This window comes from Alexandromys fortis, unplaced genomic scaffold, assembly GCF_014885135.2.
Source record: "Alexandromys fortis isolate MF-2015 unplaced genomic scaffold, M_Fortis_MF-2015_v1.1 scaffold_126, whole genome shotgun sequence".
Classification (NCBI taxonomy): Eukaryota; Metazoa; Chordata; class Mammalia; order Rodentia; family Cricetidae; genus Alexandromys; species Alexandromys fortis.
The window spans coordinates 743,291-756,936 of NW_026068018.1; the positions used below are offsets into that span (position 1 = coordinate 743,291).

Consider the following 13,646-nt stretch of genomic DNA (forward strand, 5'->3'; position numbering starts at 1 on the left):
GCTGACACAGCGAGCGTTTCCCCGGTACCGGAGTGACTCGGAACTCACGGTGGGGGGGGGGGGGAAGTCGCCCTCCTGGGTGGGGGCTCCCGCAGAGGAGGAACGGCCGCTGGCCAATCAGAAGGCGAGGTCGAGCCGGGCTTCGCCGCCGAGGGGCTAGCTGTGGAAAGTTGGGAAGCTCAGTCGCTGGCCTGCAGCGCGGCGGCGGAGGCGGCACCGCAGGCTCGCAGCGTCCCCCGGGGCAAGGACCCCGCGCTCTGCCCGCGCTAGGCTACTCGCAGCGCCCGGCACGCGACCGCCTCTAGCCCGCGACCTACCCAGCCGGACAAAAGGCGCGGCATCCCTGCGCTGCCCAGCCCAGCCCCGGGAAGCAGCCGGGCTCCGGGCTGGTCCCCATCTCATTCTCCGCTCCAAACTTTGCGTTAGTTGAGAGACTGCAAAAGGCTGATGAGGCACCAGAGAGGAAGTCCTCTGCCTGCTGTTGAGGAGTAAGCACAGTGCTTAGGAGCTTAGGGCAAAGAGCAAAGCAGCGAGCAAACAAGGGGGAAAATGATTGCCTGGGAAGTGGTCCACACAGTATTCCTTGTGGCTCTTCTTCGTTCCTCCCTAGCTGGAGATGGGACACCCGCGTCGGAGAGCAGGGATGAGGAGATTCCGGAGGGGGCATCCACGTTGGCTTTTGTGTTTGATGTGACTGGCTCCATGTATGATGATTTAGTTCAGGTTATTGAAGGGGCTTCCAAAATTTTGGAGACGTCTTTGAAAAGACCTAAGAGACCTCTTTACAACTTTGCTTTGGTGCCCTTCCACGATCCAGGTAAGGGAAACGCTCTGCATTTGTTGTAATTTATTATTACTTATGCTAGGAATTTGTTTTATTGTCAGAAAGTTTCAGAAGAGTTTTTAAAAAATATATGCAGCTGAATAGAATTGTAACAAAGAATTGCTTGCTGGCATCTGGTTTTGCTCTCATACCTCCTTAGTGCTCTGCTAGGCTTAACCATGGAGTAGATGACTTGTTTAGGGAGCTTAATCAGTGGTGCCCTGACCTGGACATGTGGTCCCCTGAAGATTAGACTCGGGAATCGGCAGCAGCAAAAGCAGAGCTAACTGGTCTGCATTCTAAAGCTAAAGGCAGACTGGGACAGGGACGTGGAATTCCACAGCAGGTCACTAGATATTAAGGGCAAGCACACTCTAAGGAAAACCTCACCCGAGAGGGAAACAAACCTGCCTGCCGAGGGACACAAGGGCAAGTCTGTAAATAGTAACTAGGCGTGGAACTGAAGGCATAAAAATGAAAGACAGAAGCCATTCATTTCTCAACTGGATCTATTCATCTTTGCACCGGGTCATCATTAGTGAGGTTCACAGATGTCTGTAAACAGTATGTCTGCCTCTCAGGCGGTACAAACGCGTGCAATTTGCTATGTCTGTGCTCTTGAAAGGTAGTTGGCGAAAAATAACTTTATGTTGTGCCCTGAGGCTGTGGGTTGCTGCTGCTGCACTGTAATGTGATCCTATTTACTTTTTCCAGTTTCTTTCTAAAGCAGCACCTCTCTGTGAGGCTCCTAGGAGTCCCGTTGTCATTGTCTAGGGTAGCATTACAGGGGGAGCCTGGAGGCTTGCCGTCTTGTGTCCACCTGAGTTTCATTAGTGCAAGTAGCTGCTCAGTGGAAGAAATAAAACAGTGGTTTCTTAAAAGCCCTCCCCCACTGCTCTCCCACATCCCCCCCCCAGCCTTTGAAATGCTCTCTACACTAGACTTTGGCATAGCCTCTTTCACAATGGGAGCATGATGTTGAAGATCTCAGTTTTTTCTTCCTTGTGCCAAACATATTAAAACCCTAATTACTACTAGTTATTAAATGTGGTATAGTTCTCATTGGGATAAACTGAGAGGGAGCTAGAACTTTCTGGAATGTCTTGTTCTTCAATGACTACATTAAACCATCTCTCCTGTAGCGCACACATGCATTTCGACATTGATTCAACCTGCTTTATCATTTGAATCCAGAGTAAGATGGTGCGTTGTTGTGTCTACTGTTTCAGTAAGACACCTCAAGTGTCAGGATGTTTCAATTTATAAGATGCCACTAAGGATGCGGTGCAAGGTTTTTGTTATTTTGGAATAGCCTAAATATATGTCTTATATAGGGATGAGTCTGAAGTTGGCTCAAATATAAAGTAAAAACTAATTTTGCTAATTTGTACCACAATTTGTTTGTCTTCATCCAAAAGACATTGTGACTTTATGTTGCTGAGAAACATATAAAATATGTTTCATTGCATAAATGGAAGCTGAACTATCATAGTTTGGAGTGATGTGGAAACATTTTGTAACAAACTGTATGATGTGCACTGCCTCCCAACTGTTATGCAGTGAGAAGGTCTGCACACTGTTGTAGCTGATTTTCCTATAGTTTAGCAATCGGAATTCAAAGTGGGGGAAAACTTGGAATGTTAATTGCAGATGACTAATAAAATTAGAGCTTTATTGAATTAAATTGTATGAGAAAATAATTAGTAGTCTAAACTTGTTTAATAAAATTGTGTTTATAACTCAATGTCCATATTGATTATATTTCCATTATGATTAAAAGTGGAGAACTGTCAATAGTTCATATTATCCAAGAGTATCTAAACTTCACATTCGCTTTAGCAGATTATTGCCATTGTGTAATTTCCCTGATTTCCTTTTTGTGTGTATACATGTGCGTGTGCATGCATGTGTGCGTGTGCATGCACGTGTTCATTGAGAATTTCTGTTTCTCTTTCAGTTGATGATCAGGATGTAATGATAGGACCTTGAATGGGGGTTGATTATCTTACTGACATTAGGGAAATATCAGTTTTCTTTTTTTGAAGCTCAGTTTCAATATCAAAGTGAGAGAACTGGATTTCAACATACCTAAGGACACTTCTAGTTGTGACATTTTGTGATTCTCTACTTTGCATGTGGCTACTATTTTTGTAGTATCTAATGCCTATTTGTACAGTTGAATGAAGCAACTAATGTGGAGAGAAATAACATATAGTACTGAACCTAAGTGACGACACTAGAGACCTCAGTGCTTGCTCTGTTGATATCGACCCTGTGTAGCTAGATTAAATAATGGGTGAATTTGGGGACATGGTCTGAGGCTTTAAGTCTTTGAAGATGGTTAGTCTGTGGGTCCATGTAACAATTCAGGGAAAGCTGCGTGCCTCCAGGTGGCGATAGTTTGAAAATACATGGGAAACATAGATCCCAATCCTGGCCAGTGTGGTGATAAAGCTCATTAGAAGGTATTTATGCAGGAAAGGGCAGGAAAGATCCAGTAACATCAGATGTGCTTAGGGGAAGGGATATAGCTTCCCTGGAATGCCTCAGTTCATCGAGGCAAAAGCCAGCCTTTTAATGATAATTAACTGCATTGAAGGAGTCTTTTAATCTCCAAAGACATGCTTCTGGTATTAATTTTAATTAATTAATTAATTTGCTTTTGAGACATGGTCTTTTATGTAGCCCTGGTTGACCTGGAATTCATGATGTAGGCGGGGCTGGTCTTGAACTTGTGGATGATCCTTCTACATCTGGTTCTTGGTGCTGGGATTCCAGGTATGCACTGGGACACCTGTCTGCTGTGAGTTGGACATAGCTTTGCTGAGAGGCACTTTCTTTACCTTTGTCATGTACAACTTAATGATTTCTATCATGTTCACAGATAGGTGACACTGTCAGTTGGTTTTAAAACATTTTCCTTAACCCCAAAGAAGTCGTTTACCGCTGGGCAGTGGTGACACATGTCTTTAATCCCAGCACTTGGGAGGCAGAGGCAGATGGATCTCTGAGTTCAAGGCCAGCCTGCTCTACAGGGAGAGTTCCAGGACAGCCAAGCCTACACAGAGAAACCATGTCTTGACCCCACCAGCACCAAAAAATGTCCTATGCCATTTAGTTGGCAATTTCCTAGCCACTGATTAAAGTTTTCTTTTTCCATGTAACCCACTCTTCCATCTCTCTGGTTCTCCTCTTCTGGATTTACACATTATAGATATTGTTTATAATCCTATATGATCTTCTGTGACTGGATATCTTAGGTCAGCATAATGCTTTCAAAGTTTATTTGTATAGAAGCACGTGACGGCTCATCATTTTTTTCTACAACCAAATTATATTCTGTAGTATAATATACAACTTATACTGTATGCACTAGTCCACAATGGAGATTTAGATATTCCCTACTCTTTTGTGAATAACTTATGGATACCCACATACACATTTCTGTGTAGACATGTTTTCATTTCTTCTGAGAATACTATTTAGACATGGGACCTCTGGGTCATGAAAACTACATTGTTAATTGCTGAGGGGGGTGGGCAAGCTACTGTCCAAAGCAGTTATGACATTTTATGATCCCACTGGCTGATGAGTGAGATCCAGTTTCTTCATAGCTTATCAACATGTTATCAGTTATTAGAATATGTATTGATTTTTGCTGTTTTTAATACTACCCAGACTTCACTCCTGTTTTCTTCTGAATGAACTGGGGAGGCTGATGACCTTTCCTGACTGAAGGCCCTCTGGTCACCCGGTGTCTTATTTTCCCCTTCCTCTGTGAGACAGGAGGAGTGAGAATGGGCAGTGTGTTTTAATGAGTCGGGCATCCCCTTCTTCTCTTGGGCAATTATATTTCACTTTCTGAAATATCTGCTACTGGTCTACGTTCCTTGCTCACTTGCTCACTCTGTTTCAGGCATTACTTAATGCACTGAGGAGCCAAAAGAAAATAACACCAAAGAGAGGGCTTCTGCCATTATAGACCATGTTCTACTGTGGAAAGGATAACACTGGTGATAAAGGATGTGATTAAAATGCACAAAGGCATTTGATGCCTGTGGGTGCTATGGAGAAAACAAAAAGCAATAAAAGGGCATGCGGTGCTCAGGGCGGATGTGAGGGTGTTAGAATTTTAAATATAGTGGCTGGGGTCCTTCCAAAAGAAGAGATTTCATTTTGATAAAGTCTTGAAGGAGGGAGCATTGAACATATCTTTTATAGGCAGATGAGCAATCAGTAAACTATTCTTGTAATGAGAGTATCTTGACATTTTTAAGGGCAGTGAGGCAACTGAGTGTCTTTGTCACAGAAAGTGATAGAGGGGAACTGGCAAACGAGGCCTGGCGAGTTCAGGAAAGAACTCGTTGTCCCCCTAAGCTTTGGTTTTTACTGTGAACGATGTGGAGAGAGGCTTTAGAGTTTCATTTATTAATTTATGGATATGGGTGTTTTGTCTCCATGTGCACTATCTGCAGGGCATTGAATTCTCTGGAACTGGAGGTATAGATGGTTGTGAGCTGTTATGCGGGTGCTGGGAATCAAACCCATGTCCTCTGGAAGAGCAGCCAGTGTTCTTAACCACTGAGCCTTCTCTTCAACTCTCAACTCCAGAGTTCTAAATGAACCAGTGACACAATCTGGCATACATGCCTTTAGCATCATTTTATCGTTAGGTAGTAATGGAAAGCAGATAAAGAGTAGAAATGGGTCAGTAGAAGAATGTGAATTCCTTGTGTGCAGTCGGTAGCTACTGGTGTTTTGAGAAACAGTGTTTGTTTATATTTTGAGTAGGAAACCAAGAAGACTTGATGAGTCACTGGATGTGAATTACAAGGATAAAAACAGAAGATGAAATGGGTTCGGAGAACTTGGCTTGAGCAAATAGACATGTGGCAGGTGGAGAATTCTGAGATGGAGCAAAATAAGATGGAGAGAGAGAGAGAGAGAGAGAGAGAGAGAGAGAGAGAGAGAGAGAGAGAGAGAGAGGTTTCAGAAGTGGTTGGAGGATGAGGTTTTCATTTTTGAACACGTGTAAACTTGAGATGCCTTTTGATATTGGTGGAGATGGAAGAAGACAGTCATATAATATATGACATTCGCGTTCAAGGGGAAAAGGCAGAATGAGAGATATGAATTTCAGACCCAAAGGCATACATGAAGATGGTGTTTAGGGCGGTCAGACTTTGAAACGATTGAGGGACTGATTGTGCGTGGGGAAGAGAGAAGGTCTGAGGTCTCAACATTGAGGTGCAGAGATGCTTGACTAGAGAGGTGACAGATAACCAGCGAAGCACCCAGGAAAACTTGAGGCAGAGAGGCCCAAGAAACTGTCTTAGGGAAGCAGACCCGTCAACTGACAGGAGCTTAGCAATGTGGAAGCCATTGATGATCCAAGAAGACTATTCCAGTGAAGTGAAGTGATGAAAGCCTGTGTGCAGAGAACTAAGAGAATGGAGAAGAGAAGTTGAAAATCTTTGTAACTGTATTTCTGTGTCCAACTACTGGGGTGGTTGCCTTATTCGTGAGGCTAGATTTGAGTCTAGTTGAGATGAGTTATTCAATTGTTTTTTTTTTTAAATGTAAACGTCATACAGTAGAATGAACATCCGTTTGGTAATGGAAAACTTATGTGCCTTTTCTTATTCTTGTCATTGAAGCAGATTGTTTAATAACCTTGACAGACCCCTGTTTTGCTGTCTATAAAATTAATGCATTGTCATTACCAGACAATGAGTTTGACTATAATTTTTTTTTGTTTTGACTATAATTTTTTGTCGTAACACAGTGAAAGGTAAGTGAGTTTAAAGAGACTGGAAATAGAAAGGATTTGATTCATTGGCAGAAATACCAACATTGCATGTCTCATATTTAAGAGTTTCATGTTAATAAAACCTATAAACCTTCAATGACTTTGCATGGTTTGGTCAGACCTGTGAAGTGTTATGACAACACCCCAGGACTTTTGTAAGATTCTTAGAATATTTTTCTGGCGAGTAGCAGAATTACTCTAAACCATAATGAGCAGAAAGATTCTTCGAAGGAAAGATAACATACATTAAGACCCTAAAAATTTAGCTGCTCTTACATGAACTGAACCAAAAGTTGAACGGTTTCCATTTCAGTGAGTATAGGAAAACAAGAAGCAGCCAGCCTCTAACCCATTGTGCAGGGCAAGGATTTTCATGACGATTAGGAGAAACACACACACACACACACACACACACACACACACACACACACACACACACACACGGGAGAGACAGATCTGAGGAACTGAGGAAATTGCACTAAGAGTTAAGTGAGTTTTTTTTTTCCGCTTCAGTTCTAGTCACTTAAGACAAGTCTTCTGTTTCTAATCTCCACTCTTTAGCCCCAGAGTGAGGGGCTTTGAGTGAACAATGGCAATTTGTTTCTCAGAATAAAATGTTTTAAGCTGAGGCAATGGACACTGCTTCAGTGTTTAGTGTTAAGATAAGTAAAGATGCTTTTCTTATGCACAATGAAAGCTCCCTCAAGAAGATAAAAGAGCCTGGGGCTGGAGAGATTGCCCAGCAGTTAAGAGTTCCTACTTCTCTCACAGAGGATCTGGGTTCAGTTCTCAGCACTCTCTGTCTGGCTGCTCACAACCTGCTTGTAATACCAGCTCCAGGGGATCTGAAACCATGGCCTCTCTGTGCACCAGCATGAATGGGCTCATACCCACACAGAGACACATGTGTATATACACAGTTAAAATCTAAAACAATAGAAAGGATAATAAGATAAAATGATAACAGAGACTAGACTTTGATAAGCAAAGGATTTGCTCAGGTCACCACAGAATGATGGTATTTTACTTTTGTTTTTGGTTAGATCTGAGGACAATTCTTTTACTTTCTTGCTAATAAAACAGAATTGGGCTTTATTTGATTTGTTCCTGATCAAAACATAATTTTTGGTGTTTTCCACCTACGTGCTTCATTTATCCCATAGGCCTAGCAACTCAACAGATATTTGGGAAATATTTCTTCAAAGGATGCATGGATGAATAAATGCATGTAAATAAATGAATGTAAAGAACAGACGATTTCTCTGTGTACTTTTAGCCTAGCCAAGGAAGCAAGTGCTTCAATGAGTATTTAAAACTCGCCGTTCACATCCGTGAGTCCATTTTTAAATCGCGTTCCTAATGGGACCAAAACTTCCAGCATATTTACTTGTCAGTTAAGTCTTTCAATGATAACATAGCTCTCTTGTAAGCTTTACCAAGAAAGAATATTGTGATCTAGAAAACATTTGATTCTTGGTTAGTTATTGAATGCTTGCATACGCAATTGATTAGGCTGGGGTGTGTGTGTCTGTCATGTGGAATGTCTCAGCGACATGGCCTCAGGCAGCCTGATCACTCTCCAATTCCTGCTGGACCTACTGATGGAGTGTCAGAGCAAAGAAACTGATTTCCAAGGAGCACTGCACAAACAAAAGATCCACACCATGTTTTTATTTTCACAAGTCTACAGGGTTTTCAACTTCAGTTCTGTCACTTATGGTGAGCTCTGCTAGGATTTTCTGACACTGGCCCCGTATCAAAGTGCACTATGTCAGCTCTCTTCATCCTAGTGACATTATCTTGGTTAAATAAAGCAGTACTTGTGTAAATGTTTTAGAAGCACTACAGAGGGTCGACCAGATGGTTCAGCAAGTTAAGGCATTTGCTTCTAAACCTAATGTGAGTTCAATCCCCAGGCCCTACATGGTAGAATGAGACGACCAACTCCTGAATGTGGTCCTCTGACCTCCACACATACACCACGTCTCACCCCTCGTAAATACGTAAACAGATGTAATTTTCAAACACCCAATTTTCACAATAAAATGTACTATAAAATGAATGGTTCAAAGCCACATTGCTTTGTAAAAGCTGAAGGAGAAAATGAAGTTGCAGGAGAAGCCGAGCAGTGTTTATATAGTAAGAGGAGAGAACCAAGGGATGTCTGCTTGACGACTTGACTGCAAGTCAACATACAGGCAAAGAACAATTCAAACCAGCCCTGCCTCAGCTCCGTTCTGTTAAACTGAATGTTTGAGACACATGAGCTCTTTGTTGCATCGTTCCCCTGGCCCCACACCACTAACATCATCACAGAGAAAGCTGCAAAGGACTAGAAATACTTCATTATCAGCCTTTCTATTGTTACTCATTCACTAGCCAACAAGCTTGTCATTGCTTACTAATATCAAGGATCATGGTAGGCGTGTTGATTCAAAAACAGTGAGACAAACTCGGAAGAGGCTCATGGTCAATGGGGAGGGGAGCAAGGGAAATGATATAATATAATATACTAAAGCAAATTCTGTAGTGGAACGAAATGCAAAGTATTCTACTCTAGTGAATTCAAGCAGGGCTGGCTAGCGAAGGTTTTCTGGAAGAAGTGTCATCTGGGCTGAAATCTGAGGAAGTTCATGAATACAAGCAGCTTAATCAAAACGTATTAAAGGTATTGGATTTCACGATGAAAGCTCTTGGGAGCTGGGAGGGTTGCAAGGATTATCATGGCATCACTGCATTTTCAATTTGGAATTTTATCTCTTGGCACAGTAGAGTAAGGCAGTCTTCAGAGCTGGGAGATGAGAGATGAGGCCATGTTAGAAATTCAGAGGAAATCCTGAGGGCCCCATGAGGAGACCTGGGCACCAGGAGAAAAGGATAGATTTCTGAGTTATTAAGGAAGCACAATTGACTTGAGGTCGTCCTGTGAATATAGGAAGAATAAATATAATTACCTACTAAAATTCCAAGCCGTAGGAGAGAGGAGATACGATGCAATGTTTCCTCCCAGAGACAATGTCGTTCCTAGGGTAGTGAGTCTTGATAGCAAGCTCTTCATAGATTCACTTGTCTGAAACGAACAGTGACCAGAAGTTCACGGGTCAGCAATGAAAACTCATTACAGAAACATATTTGAGCAGTGTCCAACCAAGTTCTAACTTGGTTATAAGATAAATTCAGTGTATTAATTTATTTTACACTTGAGTGACCGGGATTCCACTGTGGTGATAGACTGTTTTTCCTTATAACTATGAAATGATGTCATTGCACATTAGTACCATATAATGAACTGTCCTTGTTCTGGGATGTACCCTTTAAACAGTTCTCTGATAAAGTAACCTCATGTCATTCTTTATGGGGAGAGAATGCTCCTGTCAGACGGACACATGCATCAGGTTCAGCAGACAGTCATAGTCTTTGTGGGTAACTCATATTTTGGCATGCCAGTTGTATACATCAGCCTCCCTTGTTTAAAACACTGTGACAGTGTCATGCTCAAGTTTCTGAGTTTTTAAAATTTGAGAGCCAGATACTAGTCAGTGATGGCGAATTCATCACAGTCCATGTTTCCCTGGTGGGTCTGTTTGGGTGGCCTGTCTGTCTCCAGGTATCATTCCCAGCATTCCTAGCTGTCAGTGTTAGCTGGATGTGCCAAGCTGCTGTTCTAGCCACTTGAAGCTTGTGCAGATGACAGTGGAAGCCATCGGAATAAGTGAGATCACCCAAGGAGAGTGCAGACTGAGAAAAGAAACTGGACGGGGCTGTGGGGTATGCAAACATTGAGAGAGCAGAAGAAAGCAAGCTCATGGGGATTCCGAAAAAGCCCATGAAAATAGTAAGCACCAAGATCAGAGGTTGTAAGCAAGCTTTCAACTCTTAACATTTATGAAATTATTATTATTGTTATTCATTACCCACAAAGGTAAAGGTCAAATAATGTTAAGGCTATTTTTTAAAGACATCTCATTGGACTCGTGGATCTAGAAGGTAAGAGAATGAATCTAGTGAGTATAGGTGTTTCTTTTATTATTATTATTATTATTATTATTATTATTATTTTTATTGAGCTCTACATTTTTCTCTCCCCCCCCCCGTATCTCCCTCCCTTCAACCCTCCCCCAAGGTCCTCATGCTCCCAATTTACTCAGGAGATCTTTCTTTTTCTATTTTCTACTTCCCATGTAGATTAGATCTATGTAAGTCTCTCTTNTATAGGTGTTTCTTTTATTATTATTATTATTATTATTATTATTATTATTTTTATTGAGCTCTACATTTTTCTCTGCTCCCCTCCCTACCTCCCTCCCTTCAACCCTCTTCCAAGATTCCCATGCTCCCAATTTACTCAGGAGATCTTTCTTTTTCTACTTCCCATGTAGATTAGATCTATGTATGTCTCTCTTAGGGTCTTCATTGTTGTCTAGGTTCTCTGAGATTATGATTCATGGGATGGTTTTCTTTGCCTTTTTATCAGACATGACGCAGTAGGTAGAGCAGGCTCTGTGCTTGATTTCTAGCTCAGAAGCCTGGCTCCTCCAATGGTTTGCTATATTACCATCTTTGTCCTCAATCTGATGTGCCTTTTAAGATTTATGTGAGGGCTAACTATAATAGATGTCCAAAGTTTCTTACACACAGTAAATTCCCAGCAGACGTTGGGTATTGGATCATGGGGTTGTGTAAAGATGTTTTGATTTCAGATGGTAAAAAGGAAAGAACAGTTAAGTACAGTTGAAAACTTACCCACATGATTAAAAAGCATTGCAAATGACACCAGAGAGACTAGGCAGCGCATGGAACCAGAACTTCAAAGAAGCGAGAAGAGATAGATTGCAAAGAAGGATCAGTTGTTGGCAGGTAAAGACCTTTAATTCAGTACAAGAAGAGAGAAGCAGAGCACAGACAGGCAAAGTTACAGACAAGTGGTACACGAGGATACAGGATGTGGTGTTCTGTGTCATGGATTCTTTTCTGTGCCTTTGTGGGTAAAATGGCAGCTCTTTATTTTACATTCCAAGTAACTAAAGCTTATATGACCTCACAAACTATGCTATGTTTTTTTGAAGAGAAACAGAAGCAGATTTTGACAAGCTTTTTTTTTTCTTCATGTTTTGTTTAGATAAATGTGTGAAGAAAAGATATGCTCAAGAAGGCAGGGCAAAGTTGTTTCCTAGAGAGATTGTAACAGTCACCTGACTTGGTGACTTGAAAAATGCAAATATACCACCACGGTACTGAAGGCTGGAAGAACAACATTCCAAACTAAGGGGTTAGTAGGGCTGTTTACTTCTGAACATTGTGTGAAGTCTGTGCCATGTCTCTCCCTAACTTCTTGTGGTTTCTGGCAATCTTAAATAGTCCTTAGTCTTTAGTTTATAGATTCAGACGCCAGACCTCTGCCTTCATCTTCATGTGCTATCCTTTCTGTGTTCTGTGTCAATCCCATCTCTCTCTCTCTTTTTTTTTTTTTGAAGGAGGACACTAACTAGTCGTACTGGATTAGTGGCCCACCATACTCAAGTATGATGTCATTATAACCAACTATTTATGCAATGACCTTATTTCCAAATACGGTCAAACTTGGAATGTCAATATAGTCCAGAAGGATTTCAGCACAGGACTTTTTGGAGGACACAGCTCCACCTTTAGCAGATTATCCATCAATTAACGTTAAAAATTTAAAGTACCTCAATGTGTTTTTGGTTTTCTTTTCTAGTGACACTCAGTTTGTTCTATACATTCCTTAAACAAATGTTGGTATCAGAAGGCATCTTGGCCTCTAGTCTCTGATCCCTTTTTGGATATGAGCAGAGTCCTGATTGGCAGCTGTGGAGGGAAACAGTAATCACGAGCACAGGATTGCTTAAACCCTTGAAATAATTTTCATTAAGAAGGCTGTGATGGTTTTACTTGTAAACCATGACATTTAATAAAACTCTTTTTGATCTTTTATAAACAAATTTTAGAAATTTAATTTTGAAATGGTAAAAGTGGTATAGGGGCTAGGCATTCTGGGAATTGTGTGTAGGCCCCCAGAGTATTTTGAGTTTGTATAACCCCAGATCTCTTTCTTGGAAATTCCAAACACACTAATTGGATTTTTTTTTTGCTTGTGTTTTGTTTTTCCATTAGTACCACATCTTGGAGAACTTCCTTTTAACACTGTTTTACAACAGGTAGGAGGCTTCCCTGATGTTTCAAGGCTGGAAGGCAGATTGCCATGGAAAAGGCCTCAGGGTGGCCCATCGCTGCTCTTACCGAGATCTGAAGGGAGAGGCTACTTAGATGAGCCTTTGGGTGCTGGGTAGCTACAGACATGGGAGATGCCACCCAATCTTTAATATGTTTGTTATCAAGTAGGAGGTCCAGAAAACACATCATGTCACCTAGCATTACAGAGCAAAATTCTAAGCACAAAACTGTACTATGCTGGGAAGTACATTTTTGAGATTCAAAGTAGAATCTGCTTTGCCTTTTGTTTAGTTTGTTATTTCTGGTTCACAGTCCTTTGCCAGAGCACATAGGAAACCTCAGTTCTATTGTCTTCCTGGTCCCCAGAGGCCCCCTCCTGCTCTTCTTAGGTGTATATTCCCATTGCTGCCTTGATCAGGTCCTTACATTTTTTGCCTTGAAGTTTTCTCCTAAGCCACATCTGAGAGAAAGTCTCACAGTCTCCTCTACTTAAGGATTCCCCACAATTTTATGTCCCTAAGGAATCACCCTGGAGTATTAGCAAAGGTATTTCTTAATGTTGAAATGCTTCTTTATATTTATTATATCTCCTTTGCCCATAACAATTGCACTACTTTTTATTTCTTATACAATATAAGGAAAATTAATAGTGTATTTGACTTATCTTGATAAATAGAACGTTATAGGCTTGGAGTGGATGGGTCTGAATGTCAGATAGGGCAATATTGAGCAGTAATTAATGTAATTACATATGCATTACAAATTGGCAATTTACTCACTTCTCAACACCTTAGTCTGCTAGCATTAAAAAGGAGAACAATT

General features: G+C 41.3%; 1 protein-coding gene across 1 annotated transcript in view; it reads left to right on the forward strand.

The window, feature by feature from the left end:
• The first annotated feature begins 203 nt into the window (after positions 1–203).
• Hmcn1 (hemicentin 1) overlaps positions 204–13,646 on the forward strand; it is a 449,244-nt gene continuing 435,801 nt past the window's right edge. The window contains exon 1 of the mRNA XM_050162915.1: positions 204–817. Within this exon, the coding sequence (XP_050018872.1) occupies positions 550–817 (268 nt within the window). The 5' untranslated portion in view covers positions 204–549. The remainder of the gene's footprint in view (positions 818–13,646) is intronic.